This window comes from Nelumbo nucifera, chromosome 2 (assembly GCF_055504915.1).
Source record: "Nelumbo nucifera cultivar China Antique chromosome 2, China Antique-T2T, whole genome shotgun sequence".
In the NCBI taxonomy this organism is placed as follows: domain Eukaryota; kingdom Viridiplantae; phylum Streptophyta; class Magnoliopsida; order Proteales; family Nelumbonaceae; genus Nelumbo; species Nelumbo nucifera.
In genome coordinates, this window is record NC_142650.1 from 92,164,408 (window position 1) to 92,191,551 (window position 27,144).

At 43.2% G+C, this 27,144-nt stretch overlaps 1 protein-coding gene across 4 annotated transcripts; it reads left to right on the top strand.

Annotated features, from left to right (window-relative positions):
- Nucleotides 1-26,847, top strand: LOC104611986 (cytochrome c oxidase copper chaperone 1-like). 4 transcript variants are annotated; one of them, XM_088899250.1, is made up of 4 exons: nucleotides 3-528; nucleotides 17,223-17,340; nucleotides 17,906-18,027; nucleotides 26,336-26,847. In XM_088899250.1, exon 4 carries the CDS (start codon nucleotides 26,366-26,368, stop codon nucleotides 26,603-26,605), a length of 240 nt encoding a protein of 79 aa, XP_088755376.1. In that variant the 5' UTR covers nucleotides 3-528; nucleotides 17,223-17,340; nucleotides 17,906-18,027; nucleotides 26,336-26,365; the 3' UTR covers nucleotides 26,606-26,847. The 4 variants fall into 4 exon arrangements, with proteins under 4 accessions (XP_019055742.1, XP_088755376.1, XP_019055741.1 ...); XM_019200197.2 differs by lacking the exon at nucleotides 17,906-18,027 and having other exon boundaries at nucleotides 1-528; XM_019200196.2 differs by lacking the exon at nucleotides 17,223-17,340.
- Nucleotides 26,848-27,144: the final 297 nt, after the last annotated feature.

The following is a 27,144-nucleotide window of genomic DNA, read 5'->3' on the forward strand; positions in this document are numbered from 1 at the left end:
CTGATCTGGGTTGATGGGTCATATTCCCTTTTCTCATCCCTTTCTCAGCAATCAAACGACCGTAAAGTAACGGAGTAGAGAGAACCGAAGAGGGTGACGTGAATGCCTCCTAGGGTTCACGTGCCCCGTGAACCGAAGGGTCCACTGAATCCGAACTCGTCTGAAACGGTGAAACCCTAAGCTCTGCTTCTCTGGTCTGAGTGGCCTCTTGTTCTCCTCCCCGTCTCAATCCCAAATCATAGATCGAAATCGTTAATCGTTGCTGTTGCCGTCGGCAAACTCTGCACTCTCTAGTTCTCCGTTCTCCCATCTCTGGACTCTGATTTCTCTCCATCACTTCGAAGTTGCAATCGGTAAGCACCCTGCGCCCATTCTCACTTTCTCAGCTCTGTTTAGTTCAAGCAAGGAACGGCAGAACACGAATAGTCGAACAGGCACAACACAAGCAAAGCAAGCTCTGTCTGGCGCCAGTCCGTTGCTTCGCCGTCCGACGCTCCAGTGACCAACGCTCCGTTGCTTCGCCGTCAGGTAGGCTTGACTCTTTTTTTTTTTTTACATAAATAACAGAGAAATGAGCAAAGTTGGAACCATATAGATAGATTAGATGCAATACAAGAGAACAAAATCATTTTTTTTTTGCATAAATAGCGATTATCCAAACTCAAATAGATAAATGCTTTCACGATTTTGAAATTGGAACCTATTTCGTTTTAGTATTCAACAATCAACAGACTTAAATCTCACTTTTCTATTAGCGAAAAAATCAGATAATAATTAAATTTAGTCAAGTTAATATATTGTATTATTGTTCTATTTGAGGGGGATTAACATACACAACAGTATTATTGTTATTATTATTCTATTTTGATCGAGGTAAGGTTTTTTCTTTTTTCTTTTTTTAATTTTGAGTGCAAAGTTATTGCATAAAAAACCAAAAAACTGTAGTGCGGTTAACCGGTTGCATCGGTTCTTTTTTGGTTCGGATTTTTAAGAAACCGAACAGATTGGTTCAGTTAAAAAAATACCCATGGTTCAGTTAACCGAACCGTGAGCACCCCTAATTTGCTTTAAATATCTTATTAGTTGCTAAAAAAATTCTTCTTGTTAATTTCTTTAAAAAATTATGCTATTTTTTGAAGTTGGTCGTAGTTAACTGCTTTAGGAATTTAACACTGCCTGCTATTATTTGCTTTAAATATCTTCCCAATATGGTAAGAATGTTTGTTGTTACCTGCTTTAAAAAAATGTGCTAATTGCTTAACTTGCTTCATCAGAAATTAATAAATACGAATGCTTGGTATAGATTGCTTTTTCTGGTAGAGTGGTATACATTTTTTTCTTGAAGAGGTGATGGCGAGAATGGGGCTTGTGGAGAAATGGAAAAATTATAATGTGGTAGGGGGGGAGTCTGGCTATGTGATGATGAAGGAATTAGGGTACTTAAGAGAAGATTTGAAGAGTTGGAGTAAGTCAGTGCTTTCTGTTGGGAAGTGTTTCATGGTTGCATTAATACCTATGGTCCACTCCAAAGAAAAAGACCAAATTGGTGTTTGTCTCCTAATTGGTATGTCTTTTGTAAATTGAATGGTGAGACTGCATTTCATCTTCTAATTTCCTGCCCTTTAGTTTGCTTTATTGGTTTGTCTTTGGCTGCAGGCTGGATGGTTTTTTAGCCATACTGGCATTAGCTGTACAAAAAAGAGGGGTAGGACCTTGTGGGGGTGCACTAGAGCAGCACTACTTTGGATTGTGTGGGGGGAAAGAAATGCAAGAATATTTGAAGAGAAGGAAAGAAGCGGAAGCCTTGGTAGAAACAATAACTTTGAGAGTGGCATATTGGTCAAAGAGCATGGAGCTGTTTTCAGACTTCAAGATTGAAGATTTTATCAGAGCTTGGGGTGTTATTGCTGCATCCTCATCTACAAGACAAAGATCTGTTGAGACTTGGTCTCCCCTAATAAATGGCTAGAAGAAAATAAACTTTGATGGGAGTTGTTTGGGTAATCCAGGCCCTTCATGTATAGGGGGGTCATTAGGGATGAAGAGGGGAACATAACTGCTTTATACTCTGGTCCTGTGGAGCAAGGTGATATGGAAAGGTCAGAGTTTTTGGCTGCAGTTTATGGGGTTTGAGAAGGCTAAAGAACTGGGTAATTAGTAGGCTGATTATTGAGGGAGAGTAAAAAATTGTTGTAAAGTAGCTGCTTAAGGGGGAGGGGGTGATATGGCATTTGAGGAATGAATTCAGGATGCTTAAATGGCTATCAAAGGACATGTCAATCCGAGTGAGATGGGTGAGAACTGCCAACAGTTTGGTAGTTAGCTTAGCCAAGCAAGAGGTACATAGAACACCTGTTTTGGGCTCAAATGTAATCTTGGATTTGGTCAGTTTCTAAAGCTGGTTTTCTTTTTACAACTTGTTGTAACCTGATATTTTTTAATTAATGAAATCTTTTTTTCTCTGTTGCCGATAAAAAAAAAGACACAAGATGATGGAAGGGGTGCAGAAATGGGGTGTTCACAGTGGAATCCTACTACAATTTTTTTAGCTAGGAATCAAGTGGAAAGTGCCAACTTGAAAGGCATTTGGGGGAGTCCAGTTCCTCCTAGGGTGGAAGTGCTCACATGGTTGATCGCACTGGACTGCAAGGTCACTTGAGGTGGTGATCAAGTGAACAGAAGTTAATATCTGAGGTGGTGATCAATATGGCAGTAGAAAAATTGATGAATCGGCTTTCTTCTGTACACAATTTATTTAAGGATGATATGTTTTCTTCTTTTTTGAGGATGGTCTTTTCTGGGGTCCCTAGAAAGCTATACTGTACAGCATCTCATTGTACAGAGAACTGCACTTTGAAATTAATACAATATTTTATACTTTGCCTTTCTCAGAAAAAAAGAAAGAAGAGTGCTACAAATTGTTAACAGGTATTACATATTTACGTGTGTGGTGAAGCTGAGGAAATTGTTAACAGGTATTACAGATTGTTAACAGGTATTACAAATTGTTAACAGGTATTACAGATTTTCATCTTGTATCTGTGCTTCTTCTTTAGACTCTTTGGTATGGTTAGAGGATCTCCTAACTGTCCAGTATATTTTCACTTGCTGGCCAGTTCTAAATAGGAACAATAAGGCAAAACTAGCATGGCCTGTTGTTCCTTTTGCAGTATGTTGGGAAATTTGGAAGGAGAGGAATATAAGGTTCTTCGAAGGCAAGACAAAACCCAAGGAGTTATTCTCAATTATAGTGAGAAGAATTCTGGACTGGATTTTATTTCTCTTTGAATTTTCAGGGCTTTCTAAAGAGTCTATTGGTGCTGGTTTTTGGCTTGTTTGGAATTGGGCGAAGGATCTTGATGTATTTGTGATCTTGTCTTTTCTTGTACTTTCTTTTTGTTGGTGATTCCTCATCACCTCTTCTCATGTTGTACCTTCTTTTTTGAAGATTAATGAATTTTCTTTCTTATTTTATCTTAAAAAAAAAAGAACTCACATTTTTACTTTTCTTAAAAACATCCGTTACATCTCTTAACAGTTTTTCATGAGTCCATTGAAGATGAGTATGTTTCATTAACATCAAACCAATTTTCAAAATCTCAATCTAAATCTATAGCACAGACAGATTTTTCCTTAAGTTACCATCCTTGCAAAAACTGTTGAATAGGGTGTTGAAAGTCACCGTAGTTGGATTAGCCTTGTCTACTGTGATTCTTTAATGAACATAACAAAACCCATCCATAACTTCTTACATTTTGTACTATATATATAGAGGCAATGTGGGCCTTGGTAGAAATGTTCATCCCTATTGTGGGTGGATAGTGCAAAGGTTTGCCTGAAAGACGTTAGATGGTAGGGGTGGTGCAAATGGACCGGATCATGATCCGAATCTGATCTTATTTTTGTTGGATTCAGATATCCCCTTACTGGATTTTTGGATTGGATTAGATCAGATAATAGGATCCGGTTGAAAATTGGATTGACTTCGAATACCCCCTATCTGATCCAAAAGAATTCGATTGGATAAAGTTATTTATTTATTTATAAATATGTTTATATTGCATTTTTGTATTTTTGTATAAAAAGGCATGTATACATTAGTATATATGATGAAAATAGTTGAAAAATGCTTGTATTTTTTGTTTTTCTTTATATAAACTGTTTTTTGTTTTTTGTTTTGAGAAGAAGTACCAATTCATTAAAGAGACTATTTTAGAAATATGTTTCTAATGATTTTTTTTTTTGGAGAAGTAAACTGTTATGCTTTTTTTCTTTTAATAATTTATTAAAATTTTCAGAAATTAAATCGGATAGGATCAGATTCAGATATCTGACATCCTTAATGGATTCAGATTTGAATCGACATTTATGGGATCTGATTGGATCTTTGGATCGGGTTGCATTCAGTTGATTTGCATCCCTAGTAGATGATATTGTAAAGGAGGTTGGGGAAGGCTGAGAGAGGTTGTAGAGGGAGTTTTGGATTTCAGATCTGAGATCTGAGAAGGTTTTGAAGGGAGGAGTCTTTGGAGGTTGAAGGAGGCATGCATAAGGATTCACAAAGGCTATATGGGGAGGCAAAAGGTGTGGATCCCTTTGAGGGGTCCCTATTTATAGATTTTTTTTTGGGGGGGGGGTTTCCCCTTTCTAGAAAGGCGCCTAGTTGCTAAAAGTCAAGGTGTTTGGGCGAGGCGCCCAACCAAGGGTGCTTAGTCGCCTAGGCGGGCGCTTAGTTGCCTAGAAGGGCGCCTAGTTGCTAAAAGTCAAGGCGTTTCACCCTTGGTGATGCCTAGGCGGGCACTTAGTCATCTAGAAGGGCACCTAGTTGCTAAAAGTCAAGGCATTAGGGTGAGGCACCCAACCAAGGGCGCCTAGTCACCTAGGCGGGTGCCTAGTTGCTAAGGCAACCAGCCAAGGCATTAGGGCGAGGTACCCAGCCAAGTGTTACGATTCAAAAACAGGCTTAGCCTTGCCTATGCTTGGCAGGCTTACGTTAGGGACATTCCTAAGATTTTTGGGAGAACCGGTGTCATCTTCAGGCAGACCACCAAAAGCTTAACGTACTCTTTGAGGAGGGGTGGTCGACCTCATTGGGTGCCTAACCTTGGCACTCCTAGACCATCATCCCCTTGCGGGGCGGCCCTGGTTAATGGCTAGCATGGCTTCCAGGGTTCCTCATGGGCGCACACTTGCTCATGGGGACAGTGTTGGACCGACACTGCGCTACCGATACTCAAGGGAGGCTTGGCATGCGGGCTTGGCTCAAGCATGACCCTTCACCACGCTATCCCCTTGCCCAAGCTGAGTGAGCTATCCCGTTGCCTCTAGCGCACGGGTGTGTTTCGACCCAAGCGGTTGCCTATCATCATGGCACATAGGTGCCTGTCATCGTCGGCATATAGGAGACCCTTCACATCGGTGCCAAGTCACCTCATCGGCACATGGTCGCCTTGCATTATGGTTGTCACCCTTTAGCACGTAAGCGGTGCCTCCCATGGACCGGTCTGAGCCAGGAGAGTGCCCCGGCCATTGGACTTGAGGTCATGATCCAATGCTACTGACGTTGGTGGAGCCATCCCATCGGGCAACTCCTAGCCTCTAAGCGCATAAAGGCTTGTCTTGGCCTACCTTGGCCTGGACGCCGCATGGGTTTCTTCTGCTGTAGAACTACCCCCGTGACAGTTGGTATCAGAGCAAGTTGGCTAATTGCAGCCGCAGTTGGTTTTCAGCAGATTAGCCCAGAGCCAGTTGAAGCGGTCATTACGACAAGCAGCATTTTGTGGGGTGCGGTCCCTAGGCACTTCCACCCAGGATCGAGCAGAATTCATATCAGGCTTGGCAAGAGGCCATTCATTGTTCGTGTCCCCATTCCAATGACATTAAAACAGCTTCCCTTGCGGGGGCAGACGCATTGGTTGTTGTCCTTATGCGGGGGCAGACGCGTGAGCCTTGATAGGGGATGTGGGTACACTGTCTGAGCAGATTGTTTATCAGGCCTAGCAAGAGGCCATTCAATGTTCGCGTTCCCATTCCAATGACCCTAAAATAGCTTCCCTTGCGGGTGCAGACGCATTGGTTGTTGTCCTCATGCGGGGGAAGACGCGTGGGCCTTGTTAGGAATGTGGTTACGCTAGCCGTTGGAGCATGGCGGCCCTACACCGGCAAAGTATCAGGTGGACATGCTCAGTTTTCAGGCAGAACACTTGCTGCAGCAGAAGCTCATCACAAGGCGAGTGCATGTTTGGCAACTCATGGGTAAAAGTTGCCACCACTCGTAGAGATTGCGGTCAGGTCTCCTTGAGGCAGCAGCAGTGGGGCCCCCTCGGAGTGAAGATGTAGCCCGAGTCGGCGAGGCGAAGCGTAGTTTCGAGGGCCCAGAGAGCATAAGCCATGGCTAGGTTTGAGTAACCTGAATTGGCGAGGTGAAGTCTACAGGCCAGCATGGTGAAAGGGTGCCCAGGTCATTGCCAACATGAGGAGTAGACCTATCAGCGTGTTCGGTAGCATCACTGAAAAGCTACCAAGAAGACGGTTGAGCCTTGAGGTAAGATGAAACATGGGGCGGACCTCCGCGAAGCACCACACACATTTCTTCGAGGGCCTTTCTTTCACAGTTCAACGCCATAGCCATTGCGCGGTTTGAGTAACCTCAACACTGGGGAGTGAAGTCCAGGCAGGCCGGCATGGTGAAATGGTTCTGTCCCCATAAATGGACACCAACATAGGCAAGACCCGTTTTAGCTAGACGGGCCCTGGAACTGGCAGAAGAAGTGGATGGCGCGGGACACAGACGCCCATTCACGGAAGGAGTCATTGTCGAGGACGACAATGAATTGAGTGGGGGAGCCTGTTACGGTTCAAAAACAGGCTTAGCCTTGCCTACGCTTGGCAGGCTTACGTTAGGGACATCACCGTCATTTTCGCCTATAAGATTTTTGGGAGAACCGATGTCATCTTCAGGCAGACCACCAAAAGCTTAACGTACTCTTTGAGGAGGGGTGGTCGACCTCCTTGGGTGCCTAACCTTGGCACTCCTAGACCATCATCCCCTTGCGGGGCGGCCCTGGTTAATGGCTAGCATGGCTTCCAGGGTTCCTCATGGGCGCACACTTGCTCATGGGGACAGTGTTGGACCTGCACTGCGCTACCGATACTCAAGGGAGGCTTGGCATGCGGGCTTGGTTCAATCATGACCCTTCACCACGCCATCCCCTTCCCAAGCTGAGTGAGCTATCCCGTTGCCTCTAGCGCACGGGTGTGTTTTGGCCCAAGCGGTTGCCTATCATCATGGCACATAGGTGCCTGTCATCGTCGGCATATAGGAGACCCTTCATATTGGTGCCAAGTCACCTCATCGGCGCATGGTCGCCTTGCATTATGGTTGTCCCCCTTTAGCACGTAAGCGGTGCCTCCCATGGACCGGTCTGAGCCAGGAGAGTGCCCCAACCATTGGACTTGAGGTCATGATTCAGTGCTACTGACGTTGGTGGAGCCATCCCATCGGGCAACTCCTAGCCTCTAAGCGCATAAAGGCTTGTCCTGGCCTACCTTGGCCTAGACGCCGCACGGGTTTCTTCCGCTGTAGAACTACCCCCGTGACACAAGGGCACCTAGTCACCTAGGCGGGTGCTTAGTTGCCAAGGCTCAGTTTGGAAGCAGTACAAATGCAAATATGTACAATGTAAATACATACAAAATAATACAAAATATAAGGTTTTGCACTCTACATATTTGCATTTGTACTCCTTCCAAACTCAGCCTAAAAGTCAAGCGTTTGGGCGAGGTTCCTAGTCGGCTAGGCGACGCCTAGGTGGGTGTCTAATCGCCTAGAAGGGCGCCTAGTTACTAAAAGTAAGGTGTTTGTGTGAGGCGCCCAGCCAAGGCCGCCTAGTCGCTTAGGTGATGCCTAGGCAGGCGCTTAGTTGCCTAGGCGATGCTTAGTCAGGTGCTTAGTCGCCTAGGCGGGCGCCTAGTTGCCTAGAAGGGCGCTTAGTTGCTAAAAGTTAAGGCGTTTGGGCGAGGCGCCCAGCTAAGGGTGCCTAGTCGCTCGCCCTTGGCAATGGCTAGGTGGGCGCTTAGTTGCCTAGAGGTGCGCCTAGTTGCTAAAAGTCAATGTGTTTGGGTGAGGCACCCGTCTAGTCGCCTAGAAGGGTGCCTAGTTGCTAAAAGTCAAGGCATTTAGGCGAGGCATCCAGCCAAGGGCACCTAGTCGCCTAGGTGACGCCTTGACAACATGCAAACTTGTTTGGATGAAATAGTTCTTACAAGAAGTTGGGGTGAATGTTCCTAAACCCACAAGGTTGTTTTGGGAAAGGTCTCTGAAGAGTTAGGGGGAAAATCTTGGGGTAAGGAGGGAGACCAAGAAGAGTTCGGTGAGGTGGAAGATTGACCTGTAGCTTTGCAGATAAATCGCCTCTTTGGTGCGGTTGTTGCAGAAATGATGTGTTTCTCTTGCTTTCTCTGTTTTTGTTGTTCTTGTTGGTTGGTCGTAGTTGTGCGGTTTGGGGGTTGTTATCTTAACACCTGCCCTGAGGTTGTATTCAGTTTAATAAAATTTGTTCCTTTTATTTATAAAAAAGGCTGCTATTCACATCTCCTCTAATCTAGCGTTTCATGAAAGAACAAAACACATAGAGGTAGACTGTTATTTTGTGAGAGAGAAAGTGACTAGTGGAGACTTTATCACACCATATGTGAGATCAGAAGATCAAGTAGCAGACCCCTTAAGCAAAGGATTAAGCAACATGTGAATGAGTTATATTTGTTACAAACTGGATCTCTATGACATTTATGCTCTAGCCTGAGGGGGAGTATTAAAAGCTAAGTTATTTTATTTGTTAATAGTTTAGTTAGGCGGCAGGACATATGGGTCCTTTTATTTATTTATTGTGTTTTTATATCCTATAGTTAAGTGAGGGCATATCTGTGTTTGCTTTTTTTTGATCAATAACAGATTCATTCAATTCATTGAAATATCAAAATATTTACAGCAAGGAAGACAAAAACTCTTATCTTCCAAATACAACTTAAACCCTCCAAAGACAGAAAAAGAGAAAAAGAAACAATTAAGTTACAGCTTAGCCCAAAACATTGCTTACCTTTCTATCCCTTGTTTAGCTAATCCATCAGATAAAGAGTTAGCTGATCTCTTAACCCAACTCATCTTGATTTCCATCTCCCGCACCAGCCACCTGAATTTCCTCTTCTCATTTCTGTAGTTCCATAAACCGCAGTCGTCTTTAATCAGTTACCCTATCACCACCTCCAAGTCCCCTTCAATTATGAGTTTCCTGACATTTATCTCCTTGGCTTTCTGAACTCCTTCCATAACTACCAAGATCTCAGCTCTAAGGGAATCCCCCACACCAATTGGGCCTAAGAACAGGGCATAAATGACCTTGTTCTCATCCCTAAAAACACATCCAATCCTTGATTGTCCCGGATTCCCCCTACAACTCCCATCAAAATTTAACTTTAAGAAGCCAGCAGGTGGGGTAGTCCAAGACACCCTTATTATTGGTTTGACCTGAGTGCAGTTTGCAATCTCACTCGACTTTCTCAACATGTCTTCCACTGTGTAGTCTGTAAATAGTTCTAGTGATTTCAGCCACTGTACTGCCCTTATGTGGATCACAACCCTCAATTCTTCAGCCCCTCTCTCATTTTTTAAGAAGATCCTAGTATTTCTTTCTTCTCATAATGTCTAGCATACTACATCCCTTAGACCTCTCCACGTAGTCCTTCCCCTTTTCATGTGCCACCTAGAAAAGGAAGGGGAAAATAGGCTCTGCAAGTTTGATGGAGGGTTCCACCTACACCCAAAGAGAGAAAAAGCCCACTCCCAAATTGACTTTGCAAATTGGCAAGACACCAATAGGTGAAAATCAGTCTCCCCATCCGCTTTGCAAAGAACAAACCAATGAGGTGACAAACAAGTATTGGGTCTCTTCTTTTGGGGCAAATCCCCAGTGTTGAATCTTTCCAAATAGGCTTCCCAAAAAAAACTACCAACCCTAGGAGGATTCGATCTGCACCAAACATCACTAACCGGGAAAGGGGAGGTTGCAGGTTCCACCAAGAAAAAGAGCCCGTGGGGGTAGGGGTCCAAATTCTAGAGTCCACCTTAGAAGGGTCCAAGAAAACATTATCAAGAAGTTCAAAGAGGCTCGAAATACTATCAAGGTCTGAATCCCTCACAGCCCTCCTCAGACCCAGGTTCCACCCAAACCCCGAACTGGAAGAGGAAGGGGTGATGAAAGAAGAAACTGACTCATTTTTAAATTTAGAAAGAGCATACAAAGAAAGAAATTGTTCCTTAAGAGGAACATTCCCCACCCGTATATGTTCTCAGAATTTTATGGATTTACCTGAAATCAAATCATACTTGACATGAGGGGAGACGATTGGAAGCAAATCATGAATGGCTTTCCAAGGTGAAGTGCTTGTGGTCCTTGCTCTGATTCTAACATCCCATCCATCTTGCTCCAGCCCATGTATGCTTGCCACTATTCTAGCCCATAGCTTTTCCTGCTCCAGAGGGAACCTCCACAACCATTTCCCCAGAAGGGTTGAATTCCTTATCCCAATGTTCCCAAGCCTCAAACCTCCATAGTTTTTACTTCTGGTCACCACCTTCCAGCTAACGTTGTGGTCTCTCTTCTCCTCTCCCATCTCCCAAAGGAAATCTCTCATCAACCTCTCCAATCTACTACAAACCTTCCCTGGAATCTTAAACACTGAAAGAAAATAAATGGGTAAGTTTGCTAACGTGGCCTTAATCAGTGTAATCCTACCACCCAGAGAGAGATAATTCTTTTTCCAAGAGACATCTCTGTTTTCAAATCTTTCCACCACCGGGTTCCAAAAACTCTCTCTTAGGATTCACCTAGGGGCAACCCTAGATAGTTCAAAGGTTACCCTGATACTTCACACCCTTGTACTTTTGTGCTCTCCCTTATCTCTCTCTCCTCCAGATTCACCCCCACTACACAACTCTTCCCAAAGTTCACCTTCAAATTTGACATCTGTTCAAATAGCTGAATCACCAGTTTCAGGTTCCTGATGAAGCTCACATTACCTCCTTCACAAAACAGGATCGTATCATCCGCAAACTGTGAGTGAGTGGGATGTCCTCCCTTCCAACCCTCTAACCTCTAATGAGACCCCTAGAGTCTGCCCTATGGATCAGCTTCCCTAGAACATTAGCACCCAGTAAAAACAAAACAGGAGATAAGGGGTCTCTCTACCTTATACCCCTAATGGCTGGGAAGAAATCAACCACTGCCCCATTCACTAGCACTGAATAATGACAGTTCTGAACACAACCCATGATCCATTTGCACCATTTGGCCCCAAATCCCATTTTGATCAAAACTTTCCTTAAGATTTCCCAATCCACCATGTCATAAGCCTTCTCCAAATCCAGTTTACACACCACTCCCTTCTTTTTATCATTCTTTAAATTCTCCACACTCTTATTGGTAATGAGGATTTGATCTATGATTTGTCTTCCACTTACAAAGGCACCTTGATTTTGTTCAATTATGTCTGGCAATACCCTCTTCAGCTTCAAGGATAACTCCTTTGCAATGATCTTGTACAGATTGTTTACCAGACTGATTGGTCTGAAATCCCTTGGATGCAAAGCTTATTTCTTTTTGGGAATCAGAGCTATAAAAGTGGAATTCACCCCCGGATTAACAATTCCTCTCCTATGAAATTCCTCAAAAACCATGAGAAGGTCTTCTTTCAAAGTGTCCCAACAGTCCTGATAAAAAGCCATTGTGAACCCATCCAACCCTGGAGCTTTTGTTCTGTCTATAGAAAACACAACCTCCTTAATTTCCTCCAAGTCAAAGTTCCTTTCCAAACTCCTATTATCCTCCCTTACATCTGCCCAGTCTAGACCTTCAACCCACACCCTATCATTTACAGGCCTTCTTAGAATGGATTTAAAATGTTCCACACATGCCCCGGCTATCTTCTCTTGTTGAGTTAACTCAATTCCATCCACCACCAATTTGGAAATGAAATTTCTCCTTTTTCTTCCATCTGCTAAAGAATGAAAGTACCTGGTGTTCTTGTCTCCCTCTTGCAACCATTTACACCTAGATTTTTGCCTCCAACTTATCTCCTCCTTATGAAGGCAATCCTTTAATTGGCTTCTCAAGCCCCTTCTTAATTCATTGTCTTCCTCTCCAAATTCTCCCCTTTCTTCTTTAGAGTCGAGGCTTTCAAGTTGGTCCATCAAATCTCTCTTTCTTTCTTCTATCCTCCTAAACTCCAAAATATTCCATTCCTTAATCTTTGTTTTCAGGAATTGTAATTTCTTATGAAATCTCATCCCCTCCCATTCCACCAAGGGGTTACACTCATTCCACCACTCCCTTACTCTATTGGTAAACCCTGGATGGAGTAACCACATGTTTTCAAATCTAAAGGGGGTAGGTCCTCCAATCCTTCTCTCTTCCTTGCATAACACTATGGGCCAATGATCTGAGGTCACCCTAGGTAGAGCTCTCGATGTCAAGTTCCCCCAATGATCTTCCCAATCCATTGAAAACAGGAATCTATCCAACTTAGAGCATATGGGTCTATCGTGGAGATTTGGCCAAGTAAATGTCTTCTGGGCTAATGGAATCTCCTTAAGCTCAAAGGCATCCACAAACCTGTTAAACTTCCTCATACTCATTCTCACCCTCCGATTGGTCTTATTAGTTTTTTTTGGGTATCTGATCACATTGAAGTCTCCACCCACACACCATGACCCCTCCCACAGCTCTCTTATGTCAGCCAATAGACATTTGTAAGCACCCACACAAATCCATCCTCCTGCGGTTTGAACTTCATGGAAACTGAGTATCTTCCAATCAGTTCCTCCAAGCCTTCAACCACATCCCTCTTCCACATTGTCACTATCCCCCCTGAAGCACCCCAAGATGGAGCAGCTACCCAATTGATTCCCTTGGCTTTCCATACACTTTGTGCCCAACTATTATTAAACTCCATTCTCTTGGACTCCTGTAATAGTACTATGTCTGGGTCGAACCTCTACCTCTTTTATTGTCTCTCTTTTCCTCGCACTTCCTAACCCCCTCGCATTCCAACTTAGTATCTTCATTCTCACTTCTTAATTCCCTTCTGCCCTTCACCACTACATTCCCCCTTTCCTTCTTTTTCCTTTTGCCTCAAACTTCTTGTCTCCTTCCACATCTCTTCTCAATCTCTCCACTTCACTCAAATTTCTCTTCTTTGCTCTTCCCTCCTTCCTCTTCTGCAGACCATCTTTCAGCACATTTAGATCTTCTAATTTGCATCTCAACTTCCCCACAAAATCCGCTATCAAATCCTCTTGCTTAGATTCCCACCGCAACCCTTCCTACAAACTTCCCTTCAACCCTTCCCTCCTCTCCTTAGGTCCCTCCCCTCTTCTCTCCTGTCCCTCCTTCCTTCCTGTGATGTTACCTCCCACCTCCTTTGTGCACTCCACAATTACCTTTCCAGCCCAGCCCTCCTTTCCTTCCCTCCCCTCCCTTGATCCCTCCTCTCTTCTGTCCTCTCGACCCTCTCTCCTTATTATATTTCCTTCCACCTCATTAAATACTCTCTCATTAATCTCCCATGCTTTCTCATTTCTTAACCTCCCTTCCCGCTCCTCTTCACTAGTTTCCAATCCCCTTCCCAAAACCTTAGAAATCTCACCACCTTGACTGACGCACATACATGGTTTGCAGGACATGGATTGGGAGCGGAATCTGGAACACAGGACACAGAAGACACATTAGTAGCAGAAACTAAATTCACTTGGTTACCTGGATTTGATAGAGGGGTTGGAATAGAGTTGTTCCCGGCTTCCTTTTCTTGATCCAGAGGTTGGTAAAGTTCTATCTCCCTGAGTTGGTTGTGAAGTCCATTCTTGTGTTGCTTGCGAAATCTGAAGTCTTGAGAATGGGCTTTTCCATGTACTGACTTCATTCTCATCTAACTTGTGGAGTCCTGGGCTTCTTTCTTCCTCTAATTGACCTTCCTGGCCTCCCAAATCATGCCCCCTTTCTTCTCTAACTCACTCTGAAACAACCTTGCAATGTTCCATCCTCCCATGTCACCTGCAATATAGCCGCCTTTATCATTCACACTGCCAATACTGGTACCATCATCTGTACCGTCATCTGATTCTTCTTCTTCATCTACACTACACATTACCCAACCTTCGTCCGCCTCCTCTTTGGCTCTCTCCCTTGCGTACCTTGGGTTTGGCTTCTTTGAGAAGCATCACCCTGAGCTCTGTTCCTCACTGGTGCGACGCGGGACCCACTGGAGGTTCCTTTGCTTGTGCATTTGCCGCTGCTGTAGGCTGTTCTGAGCGCCCCTCACCATTTGGGACGATGATAGACCCAAGCTCCTGTCTATCATCCGTCCAAAGCCCTTCTCATTAGCCTTGTCACGTGGGTCACTTAAAAACGACTTTGGTTTGTTGTGCGGTTTGCCTGACCCCTCTATCAATTCAACCGGCTCGGACCGAGCTAAACTGCACCCTGGGCCACTCCCTTTCTTCGCCACGTTAGCAAAGGATAAAGAGCCCGCCTTAGCTTTAAACCTTTCAAAAATTTGAATTAATTTCTTTAATTGGCTGACTTGTTGATTGAGTTACCCCATCCGTCCCATTAAACCTTTCCTTAAATTCCACCTGCACCCCTTTTTGACCGCCCTCTCTCTTCCCTCCACGTGTCCACCATCCTTCCAGCTCATCGTCTTCAACCTTGGAGCCTCTTCCCCACCACGCGTGTTCGACTTCTGAAGCTACCCATACCTTATACCAAACTTCATCCGAGCAAATCTCGAAGCACCTAGGCATGTCTTTGTGTTTAATACCAGCCACCTGAACCTCGATGGCGACCAAGCTACGTTTATCAGCTTCCACCAAGACTCCTCCTAAGCTCTGTACAGTATAATATGTTCAAGAACAGAGTCATGCCAAGTTTGGAAGGGGAGACCTACAAACTTCAGTCGCACACAACCATCTTGTACGACAACTTCATTACAGTTGGGACTCCAATTCTGGACCTGTATCAGGCCTCCGTCGACCTCTACAGCTTTGAAGCTTAGTTCCTGGTCGCCAACATCCAGAACAGCTTTTGAGTCTGTAAATGGAACTAGCAGAGCTTCGTTTCCAATTCCAATCTCTCCAGCTACTGCATTCAACACTTTCTTCCAATTTGTCACTTCTTTATCGACCTTCAGAACCATTCTTCTCCTCCATACATCCGTCCCTGCTCCCACCAGGATTCTTCGATGCACAGGAGAGCAAGCCACCACCACCCCATCGTTCAAGGTGTTTTGAGCTTCTGCGCTCCTGGTAGTTCTAATTGAAACTGACTCCTCCTGATCCTTCCTACCCTGGTGCTTGGAATTTTGACCAGTTTCCTCCACTCCTATCTTCCTTCTTTCCGATGCTACGAGGAAGGACTGCAACACCTTCACAACAGACCTCCACTCTTTCTGCATTCTCCCTTCCGGCACACAGAGCATTTGTTTTCCAGCTCTTCCAAAGAACTCCTCCACCGTGATGAACCAGCCCTTCCAATTTCTTTTCAGTTCAATTGCATATTTCTTACCTAGAACTGATATTGAGTTCTTCCAGCCATTCACCTTGCCGGAGTTGATACCCCATCTATAAAACCTTTCATCCAAACAATGACCTTTGGTACCAGTATTGTTGCCTTGCTGTTCTCTCTAATTTTCAGTGCTTCCTTACCTTTGATCCGATCCTCCTCAAACTTGAAGGTCTTATCTTCGATCAACACCTCAGACCTCCATCTTCCTATGGTTCTGAATCCCCTCTCCCCCTCCATCTTCTCCAGCCGTAGCTTTGATCAACACCTCAGACCTCCATCATGTCTGCATCCTGATTCTCTACATATGCATTCTAAGCTCTGAAAAATCGTATAGACATCCGACTTCTCAAAACCTCTATTGCCAGGTTAATGACCTCGGTTTCAGTAGTAGATTTTTTCTGAAAAATCGAATTGTTCCTTTCTGACCACACAGCCCACATATCTGTGTTTGCTTTCTTTTATTTATAGTAGTGAGGCAGCTGTTAGGCTAACAGAACATTGAGAACTCTAACAGCCGAAGCCCTTTTTCTCTTCTCCCTTTTTTCTCTTTTCTTGCTTCTCTCTGTTCTTATCTTGCATCTTTCTTTCTATTCTGCCACTTTTCCTGCAGTTTTTATTTTTTATGACCAATCACACTTCCTATTTCAGTTCAAATTATCATTAAGCTATGCTGAGATAACTTCCCAAAACATCTCTACTCTATTGACCCCTTCGTTGGCCAAGCCGTCTGCCTAACAATTACAAGATTTCTGAACCCATGTGAAGGTGGGTGCCAATTCTCTTGCAATGTGTCTGATTTCTCTCATAATATGTCTATACTGCTATGGTATCATCTATTTTCCTTAAGCCAATCCACTATGACCTTTAAATCTCCCTCAACCAGCAATAGCACTATTTCCATTAAGCCAATCATGGTGCAGGAGTAGCCCTCCTATTTCAGAAAGCCCAGTCTTCCCCATGCTATAACCATTAAAGTTCAATTTTATATAAAATGCTAGCATGGGAGACCACAATAGATCTCCCAAGTGGTGGACAGCAATTGGTGAAGAAGAATTTGTGATGTGCTGCCATTCACTGAGAAATGTCTGAAATGGGGCAATGTTTTAGTCTGGTGCACTGCCTTGTCGTTATGTTTATGAGAAACTTCCTTGGAAATCCTTGTGTTCCTCTCCTCCCATATGGACCAAAGGGTAGCAGTCCTAACACATGTCCTTGAACACTTTTCCCCTTTTAGCAGGCAAGGACCCCATTCCATCAAACAAACTACTCGCATCCCATCTCCCCACCTGCAACCAAAGAGAGAAAAAATGCTCCCAAGTGTTAGAAGTACAAGAGCAGGAGATTAGTAGATAATGTCTAGTTCTTCAGTTGCTTTACATAACAGATAAATATGTGGAGATAGACACCAGTTAGGTATCCATTTCTGTAGTAGTGATTTTCAAGTGAAAGACCTCTCAAAAATGAATTCAACCCAAACAGGTTTCAAGTCCATGAATCTGAAAATGACCCAATTGTGAAATTGGGCTGAACTTATGACCTGGAACCTACCAATTAGAGTCAGATATGTTATGCATATGGGTAACTAAGTTCTTATTGCTACTGTTACAGGTAGGGCATGAAAGCAGGTAGAATATGGAATGGTTTTACTCAAATACGAATTTCTATAAGAACAAGTAAACCTTTTACTAGAGATGGCTTCAGATTCGTGTTGGATTTGCTTGATAAGGTATGCCTTGCAAAATAGCATTTGCATACTCAAATTGGATATTCACTTAAATCTTAAATTAAAATAAATTTATTCTTAGATCCAGGTCTAGGTCAAATTTTGTGCAGATCTACATGATGGGATCCAGATCTGCTCACTTTTAACATATGGATCTTGATGATGATCTAAATTCATTAGATTTGTCAAGCTGGATTAAGCTGAGATTTGATCTACTCCATTCCAAAGTCTTTCATTTATGGTTATAATACAGCAGTTTACAACTTGGAAACTATATTTTCTTGCTATATAACCTAATTAGTGAACTTGTGATTTACAAAATTAAAATAGATAAAATAAGGAGGATACAAGAAATTCAAGAATGTTGGAAAATTACAAATATTTGAGTCAAATTGGATTAGGACACATTTGGGGGTGCTTTCTGGCCTAAAACGGGCTTCTAAAAAAGCCACTTTTTGAATAAGCACTTCTTTAGTGTTTGGCTGGTCATCAGCTTTTTTTGTTTAAAATAGCTTCTTGCGAACATAAAAAGCTAAATGAAGTTTTTTTTTCCTGTTTTTTCAAACAGGTCTTTTTGATGCCAAAAGCTCATTTGGAGCTTTTTTGCCAAATGTTCTTTTGATTGGGTTTTGGCTTCTCCAATGTTAAAAGGAACAAAAAGCCCATTGGATAAACACTCCCAAATGCGGGGTAAGTAGCTTTTATATCTTTTAATAAGTGATATTATAAAGTAACAATGAAAATATAAAGATGGATGTTTCTGTCAGTCCTGGGCTTCACTGAATCTGATAGTTTTCTTTTGCTTTTCAGCCCATGTAAGGATCAAGAAATTCTATTAAATATGAAAGATAGATGAACTTTTATATTTTGAGATGCTAGTGATTGATTAAAATGTTTAGATCTTAGAGAAAGATGGAGGGGGAGAGGGGATTCAGAACCGTAGGAAGATGGAGGTCTGAGGTGTTGATCGAAGCTAAGACCTTCAAGTTTGAGGAGGATCGGATCAAAGGTAAGGAAGCACTGAAAAGTAGAGAGAACAGCAGGGTGACAATATTGGTACCAAAGGATGTCATTGTGTGGATGAAAGGTTTTATAGATGGGGCTATCAACTCCGGCAAGGTGAATGGCTGGAAGAACTCGATGTCAGTTCCAGGCAAGAAATATGCAATTGAACTGAAAAGAAATTGGAAGGGGTGGTTCATCACGGTGGAGGAGTTCTTTGGAAGAGCTGGAAAACAAATGCTTTGTGTGCCGGAAGGGAGAATGCAGAAAGGGTGGACGGCTATCGGGAAGGTGCTGCAGTCCTTCCTTGTAGCTTTGGAAAGAAGAAGGATAGAAGGAGTGGAGGAAACTGGTCAAAATTCTAAGGACCAGGGTAGGAAGGATCAGGAGGAGTCAGCTTCGATTAGAACTACCGGGAGTGCAGAAGCTCAAAATACCTTGGAAGAGGGTGTGGTGGTGGCTTGCTCTTCTGTGCATTGGAGAATCCTGGTGGGAGCAGGGACAGATGTATGGAGGAGAAGAATGGTTTTGAAGGCCGATAAAGAAGTGACAGATTGGAAGAAAGTGTTGAATGCAGTAGCCGGAGAGATTGGTTTTGGAAATGAAGCCCTGCTGGTTCCATTTACAGATTCAAAAGCCATTCTGGATGTAGGTGACCAAGGAACTAAGCTTCAAAGCTGTGGAGGTGGACGGAGGTCTGATACAGGTCTAGAGTTGGAGTCCCAGCTGTAATGAAGTTGCAGTGCAGGATGGTTGCGTTCGACTGAAGCTTGTAGGTCTCCCCTTCCACCTGTGGCGGGACTCTGTTCTTGAACATATAGCACAAAGCTTAGGAGTCTTGGTGGAAGCCGATTGACGTAGTTTGGCCGCCGTCGAGGTTCAGGTGGCTGGTGTTAAACACGAAAACATGCCTAGGTGCTTCGAGATTTGCTCGGGTGCAGTCTGGTATAAGGTGTGGGTAGCTTCAGAAGTCGAACATGTGTGGTGGGGAAGAGGATTCAAGGTTGAAGACGTTGAGCTGGAAGGATGGTGGACACGTGGAGGGCAGAGAGAGGGTGGTCAAAAAGGGGCACAGGTGGAATTTAAGGAAAGATTTAATGGGACGGCTGGGGTAACTCAATTGACAAGTCAGCCAATTAAAGTAATTAATTCAAATCTTTTTGAAAGGCTTAAAGATAAGGTGGGCTCTTTATCCTTTGCTGACGTGGCGAAGAAAGGGAGTGGCCCAGGGTGCAGTTTAGCTTGGTTCGAGCCGATCGAGTTGATAGGGGGGTCAGGCAAACCACACAACAAACCAAAATTATTTTTAAGTGACCCAGGCTAAGGAGAAGGGCTTTGGACGGATGATAGACAGGAGTTTGGGTCTATTATCGTCCCAAATGGTCATGGGGGTTGAGAACAGCATGCAACAGCGGCTAACGAACAAGCAAAGGGACCTCCTGTGGGTCCTGCATTGCACCAGTGAGGAACGGAGCCCAGGGTGACGCTTCTCAGAGAAGCCAAACCCAAGGTAGGCAAGGGAGAGCTGAAGAGGAGGAGGTGGACGAAGGTTGGTAATGTGTAGTGTAGATGAAGGAGAAGATTCAGATGGCGGTACATATGATGGTACCAGTATTGGCAGCGTGAATGACAAAGGCGGCTATACTGTAGATGACATGGGAGGATGGAACATTGCATGGTTGTTTTAGAGTGAGTTAATGGGAGACCAGGAAGGTCGACTAGAGGAAGAAAGAAGCTTGGGACTCTACAAGTTAGATGAGAATGAAGTCAGTACACGAAAAAACCCATTCTCAAGACTTCAGATCTGGCAAGCAACACAAGAAAGGGGATATCAGGAAAACCTGAAGCAAATAAGGAAAACACCAAATAGGGGTGAATCAGGGGTACAAAGGAAAGATCACCATGTTGACCAAAGGATAGATGGTTTTCCCAACCAACTTAGGGAGATAGATTTTTACCAACCTCAGGATCAAGAAAGGGAGTCCGGGAACAATTTTATTCCAACCCCTCTATCAAATCCAGGTAACCAAGTAAATTTAGTTTATGCTATTAATGTGTCTTCTGTGCCCTGTGTTCCAGATTTTGCTCCCGACCCATGACCTGTAGACCATGTATGTGCAGCCAATCAAGGTGGTGAGATTTCTAAGGTTTTGGGAAGGGGACTGGAAACTAGTGAAGAGGAGCGGGAAGGGAGGTTAAGAAATGAGAAAGCATGGGAGATTATTGAGAGAGTATTTGATGAGGTGGAAGGAAATTTAGTTTGGAGAGAGGGTCGAGAAGACATAAGAGAGGAGGGCTCAGGGGAGGGGAGGGAAGGAAAGGAGGGCCAGGTTGGGAAGGAATTTGTGGAGTGCACAGAGGAGTTGGGAGGTAACATCATAGGAAGGAAGGATGGAGAGGAGAGAGGAGGGGAGGGACCTATGGAGAGGAGGATAGGGTTGAAGGGGAGTGTGTAGGGAGGGCTGTGGGGGGGGGGATCTAAGCAAGAGGATTTGATAGTGGATTTTGTGGAGAAGTTGGGATGCAGATTAGAAGATCTGAATGTGCTGAAAGATGGTCTGCAAAAGAGGAAAGAGGGAAAAGCAAAGAAGAGAAAATTGAGTGAAGTGGAAAGATTGAGAAGAGATGTGGAAGGAGACAGGAAGTTTGGGGAAAAAGGGGAAAGAAGGAGAGGGGGAAAGTAGTGGTGAAGGGCAGAAGGGAATTAAGAAAGAAGTGAGAATGAAGATACTAAGTTGGAATGTGAGGGGGTTAGGAAGTGCGAGGAAAAGAGAGACAATAAAAGAGGTAGAGGTTCAACCCATACATAGTATTGTTACAGGAATCCAAGAGAATGGAGTTTAATAATAGCTGGGCACAGAGTGTATGGAAAGCCAGGGGGATCTGTTGGGTGGCTGCCCCATCTTGGGGTGCGTCAGGGGGATGGTGACAATGTGGAAGAGGGATGTAGTTGAAGGTTTGGAGGAACTGACGGGAAGATACTCAGTTTCCATCAAGTTCAAACAGCAAGAGGATGGATTTGTGTGGGTGCTTGCAAATGTCTATGGGCCAAATGATTACAGAGAGAGAAAGGATTTCTAGGAGGAATTGGTTGATATAAGAGGGTTGTGGGAGGGGTCATGGTGTGTGGGTGGAGACTTCAATGTGATCAGATACCCAGAGGAAACTAATAAGACCAATCGGAGGGTGACAACGAGTATGAGGAAGTTTAATAGGTTTGTGGATGCCTTTGAGTTTAAGGAGATTCCGTTAGCCCAGAAGACATTTACTTGGTCAAATCTCCAAGATAGACCCATATGCTCTAAGTTTGATAGGTTCCTGTTTTCTGTGGATTGGGAAGAACATTGGGGGAACTTGACATCTAGAGCTCTACCTAGGGTGACCTCAGACCATTGGCCCATAGTGTTATGCAAGGAAGAGAGGAGTGGAGGACCCACACCCTTTAGATTTGAAAACATGTGGTTACTCCATTTCGGGTTTACCAGTAGAGTAAAGGAGTAGTGGAATGACTGTAACCCCTTGGTGGAATGGGAGGGGATGTGATTTCATAAGAAACTACAATTCTTGAAAACAAAGATTAAGGAGTGGAATATTTTGGAGTTTGGGAGGATAGATGGGAGAAAGAGAGATTTGATGGACCAACTTGAAAGCCTTGACTCTAAAGAAGAAAGGGGAGAATTTGGAGAGGAAGACAATGAATTGAAAAAGGGGCTTGAGGAGACAGTTAGAGGATTGCCTTCATAAGGAGGAGATAAGTTGGAGGCAAAAATCTAGGTGCAAATGGTTGCAAGAGGGAGACAGGAACACCAGGTACTTTCATTCTTTGGTAGATGGAAGAAAAAAGTGAAATTTCATTTCCAAACTGGTGGTGGATGGAATTGAGTTAACTCAACAAGAGGAGATAGCTGGGGCATGTGTGGAACATTTTAAATCCATTCTAGAAGACTTGTAAATGGAAGGGTGTGGGTTGAAGGTCTAGACTGGGCAAATGTAGGGGGAGATAATAGGAGGAGTTTGGAAAGGAAGTTCGACTTGAAGGAGATTGAGGCTGTGTTTTCAATGGACAGAACAAAAGCTCTAGGGCCGGATGGGTTCAAAATGGCTTTTTATCAGGATTGATGGGATATTTTGAAAGATGATCTTCTCATGGTTTTTGAGGAATTTCATAGGAGAGGAATTGTTAATCCGGGGGTGAATTCCACTTTTATAGCTCTGATTCCTAGAAAGAAAGAAGCATTGCATCCAAGGGATTTCAGACCAATCAGTCTGGGAAACAGTTTGTATAGGCTCATTGCAAAGGTGTTATCCTTGAGGTTGAAGAGGGTATTGCTAGTAATATTTGAACAAAATCAAGGTGGCTTTGTAAGTGAAAGATAGATCACAGATCAAATTCTCATTGCCAATGAGTGTGGAGAATTTCAAGAAGGATAAAAGAAGGGGGTGGTGTATAAGTTGGATTTGGAGAAAGCTTATGATATGGTGGATTGGGAGTTCTTAAGGAAGGTTATGATCAAAATGGGGTTTGGGGCCAGATGGTGTAAATGGATCATGAGTTGTTTTCGGAATTGTCATTATTCAGTTCTAGTGAATGGGATAGTGGTGGATTTCTTCCCAACCACTAGGGGTATAAGGCAGGGAGACCCCTTATCTCCATTTTTGTTCTTACTGGTTGGCGATGTTTTGGGAAAGTTGATCCATAGGGTAGACTCTAGGGGTCTCATTAGAGGTTGGAGGGTTGGAAGAGAGAACATCTCACTCACTCACTTATAGTTTGCTAATGATACAATCTTGTTTTGTGAAGGAGGTAATGTGAGCTTCATAAGGAATTTGAAATTGGTGATTCAGCTATTTGAGTAGGTGTCAAATTTGAAGGTGAACTTTGGGTAGAGTTGTGTAGTGGGGGTGAATCTGGAGGAGAGAGAGTTAAGGGAGAGTGCAGAAGTACTGGGGTGTGAAGTATTGGGGTGGCCTCTGAACTATCTAGGGCTGACCCTAGGAGATAATCCTTGGAGGGAGAGTTTTTGGAACCCGGTGGTGGAAAGATTTGAAAAAAGACTTGTATCTTGGAAGAAGAATTCTCTCTCTAGGTGGTAGGATTACACTAATTAAGGCCACGTTAGCAAACTTACCCATTTATTTTCTTTCAGTGTTTAAGATTCCTGGGAAGGTTTCTAGTAGGTTGGAGAGGTTGATGAGAGATTTCCTTTGGGAGTCGGGAGGGGAGAAGAGGGACCACAGGGTTAGCTGGAAGGTGGTGACCAGAAGTAAAAACTATGGGGGTTTGGGGCTTGGGAACATTGGGATAAGGAATTCAGCCCTTCTGGGGAAATGGTTGTGGAGGTTCCCTCTAGAGTGGCAGAAGTTATGGGCTAGAATAGCGGCAAGAATACATGGGCTGGAGCAAGATGGATGGGATGCTTTCATTACCCCTTCCTCTTCTAGTTCAGGGTTTGGGTGGAACCTAGGTCTGAGGAGGGCTGTGAGGGACTCAGACCTTGATTGTATTTCGAACCTCTTTGATCTTTTTGATAATGTTTTGTTGGACCCTTCTATGGTGGATTGTAGAATTTAGGCCCTTACCCCCACGGGCTCTTTTTCTTGTGCTTCCTTCTTCAAAGTCCTTTGCCAGTCCACTAGTCCTGCAACCTCCCCTTTCCCGGTTAGTGAGGTTTGGTGCAGACCGATTCTTCTTAGGGTTGGTGGTTTTTGTTGGGAAGCCTATTTGGAAAGATTCAACACTGGGGATTTGCTCCAAAAGAAGAGACCTAATACTTGTTTGTCACCTCATTGGTGTGTTTTTTGCAAAGCGGATGGGGAGACTGGTTTTCACTTATTGGTGTCTTGCCAATTTGCAAAGTCAATTTGGGAGTGGGCTTGTTCTCTATTTGGGTATAGGTGGAACCCTCCATCAGACTTGCAGAGCCTTTTTTCCCCTCCCTTCTTCAGGTGGCACATGAAAAGGGGAAGGACTACGTGGAGAGGTCTAAGGGATGTAGTATGCTAGACATTATGGGAAGAAAGAAATACTAGGATCTTCTCAGAAAATGGGAGAGGGGCTGAAGATGTGAAGGCTGTGATACACATAAGGGCAGTACAGTGGCTGAAATCACTAGAGCTATTTACAGAGTACACAGTGGAAGACATGCTGAGAAAGTAGGGTGAGATTGCAAACTGCACTGAAGATCAAACCAGTAATAAGGGTGTCTTGGACTCCCCCACCTGCTGGCTTCTTAAAGTTTAATTTTGATTTGAGTTGTAGGGGGAACCCGGGACAATCAGGGATTGGAGGTGTTTTTAGGGATGAGAATGGGGTCATTTCTGCCCTGTTCTCTCTCTCAATTGGTGTGGGGGATTCCCTTAGAGCTGAGATCTTGACAGTTATGGAAGGAGTTCAGAAAGCCAAGGAGTTGAATGTCAGGAAACTCATAATTGAAGGGGACTCGGAGGTGGTGATAGGGTGGCTGATTAATGACAACTGCGGCTTATGGAATTACAGAAATGAAAAGAGGAAATTCAGGTGGCTGGTGCAGGAGATGGAAATCAGGATGCGTTGGATTAAGAGATCAGCTAACTCTTTGGCGGATGGATTAGCTAAGCAAGGGTTAGAAAGGGAAGCAATGTTTTGGGCTAAGCTGTAACTTAATTGTTTCTTTTGTTTCCTTGGTTCTCTCTTTGGAGGATTTAAGTTGTACTCGGAAGATAAGGGTTTTTGTCTTCCTTGCTGTAAATAGTTTGATATTTCAATGAATTGAATGAATCTGTTATTGATAAAAAAAATAACAAATGAAAATATAAAGATGTTTACTAACAAATATTTCAGCTATTATACAATCTAATATTATTTTCTTTCTTGCCAACAAGTGGGCACATGGATCTCAGCTCACCCTTAATCTCAATTATTTGGGGTTGGCTACACAAATCTTATTAAGGGAGCACTCAAGCATTTAAAGTTCTTGCTCAGTTTTTGTATTTCTTTATTTTTTTATTGGGGTGGGGGGTGGGGGGACGCACAGGACGGGTAGGCAAGATATACAACCTATTGTGTAACTAATAGTTTATGCAAATACGATATTAAACCTCATTTTGCTAAGACTTGCACCTTCATCAATAACGGGGTGTCTTTGTGTCTACCTAACCTAGTACTGTGGCCATTCCTTGGCATCTAGGTTGAGAATTCCATCCGTTTGGATAGTAAAGCCCTTGATGCTATTATGTATTAATTTGTTATTTGACATTAACAGATGGGAATTGATTTTATGCATAAAATGTCAAGGATTTGGTAACCAGTCCATTGCTCCCAAGACCCCAGATTGCTGAGACCAACATTTGGTAATAGCCCTTCCTAGATGGGAGTTGGTTTATTGCTGGTGTGGTCCTTCCAGGTGATGAAGTTTGTTTTCTTATGGAAATTTTGAAATTTCTTTTCTTAGTTAAAAATTTTTTAAAAGTGATTTTGTTATTAATAAAACAAAAAGGAAATGAGAAAAAAAGAAAAAGATGTTTCACCCAATGGAGTGGATTTGCAACCTGCATCCTTTGAACTAAGTTTAAATGAAATTAACTTCTCTTTTTGGGCATATATTTAGAGTTATTTAGGACAAAAAAAATAGGTTTCTGAAATGGTGTTATTTTTCTTTCCTCTATATATGGTACATCTGGTTGACAAGGGAAATGTGGACATTGATACATTTATTATTGAAAAAGAAAATATGTAATACTTCTACATGAATCTAATTGCCTGAGGTTTTACTCTGGACATCGGTTTACTGTGTCTCCTTTCCCAGAAGGTTAACCATTTTTTTGTGCTCAAATTAGAGATGCCTGCAAAAGAGATATTTTAACTAGTATCTGTTATTGTTTACCATGGACTTAAAATGTTATAAGTTCAAGATTTTTCTGAAATTTGGCTGACCTCTTGCTGAACTTTTCACTTCATGGAGTGAACTTGTGGTTCCTTACCCTCATACTGTTCTAACCTGAAGTCTCTTTTAATCAGGATCCTCCATAGGCATCCAAGAAATTCCATATGGGCAGTGCAGAGGCTAGGGTTACATGTACTGTTTCGTCAACTTTGCCTGGACTGCAAAAAAATCAAGGATCAGCTGCAACACCTGTGGCTAACGCAAAACCAAAAAAGATATGTTGTGCTTGCCCCAACACTAAAAGGCTCAGGGATGAGTGCATTGTGGAGCATGGTGAAGCTGCTTGCACAAAATGGATCGAGGCTCATCTTGCTTGCCTTCGTGCAGAGGGATTCAATGTTTGAAATTGATGAATATGGATGAAGTGATGAGAATAAAGGAGTCCAACAGTTTTGCTTAAATGATACAACAAACTTTTAAATTCTGGCTCTATTTTCCCAGAAGAGTCCCTCTACTTTTAACTGTAGAAACACGGATGAATGACTCCATTTTTTAATAAAATTAGACAAATACATTTCTAATTTCTCAATTTGGAATCTTTGTACTCATATCAAGGGAATAAATCAGTCTTGATTTCTTCCAAGCATATTTCTGTTCTTGCAGAGGTTGAAATCTGAATATTGGAAGGGACTGATCAGTTCTTTAGAGTAATAGGTCGAGGATAAATGATTCATTTTAAGTGAAGACAAGGATCTTGTATGAGGGATCAGTAAGTGATGGTTTAATGATCTCATCCAAGTCTCAAATCCTTTCAGTTGATCATGATTTCATGGCTATATTATGTTATTAATATTATGATTATGAACTTCATCAACTGTGATGACTATTTTCTTGCAAGAGTGATGCATGATTGGTACCAAAAATATTGATACATGTCAATATA

Excerpts from the sequence above, each read along its gene's own strand:
- LOC104611986 (XM_019200197.2), top strand. The coding sequence starts at position 26,366 with ATGGGCAGTGCAGAGGCTAGGGTTACATGTACTGTTTCGTCAACTTTG.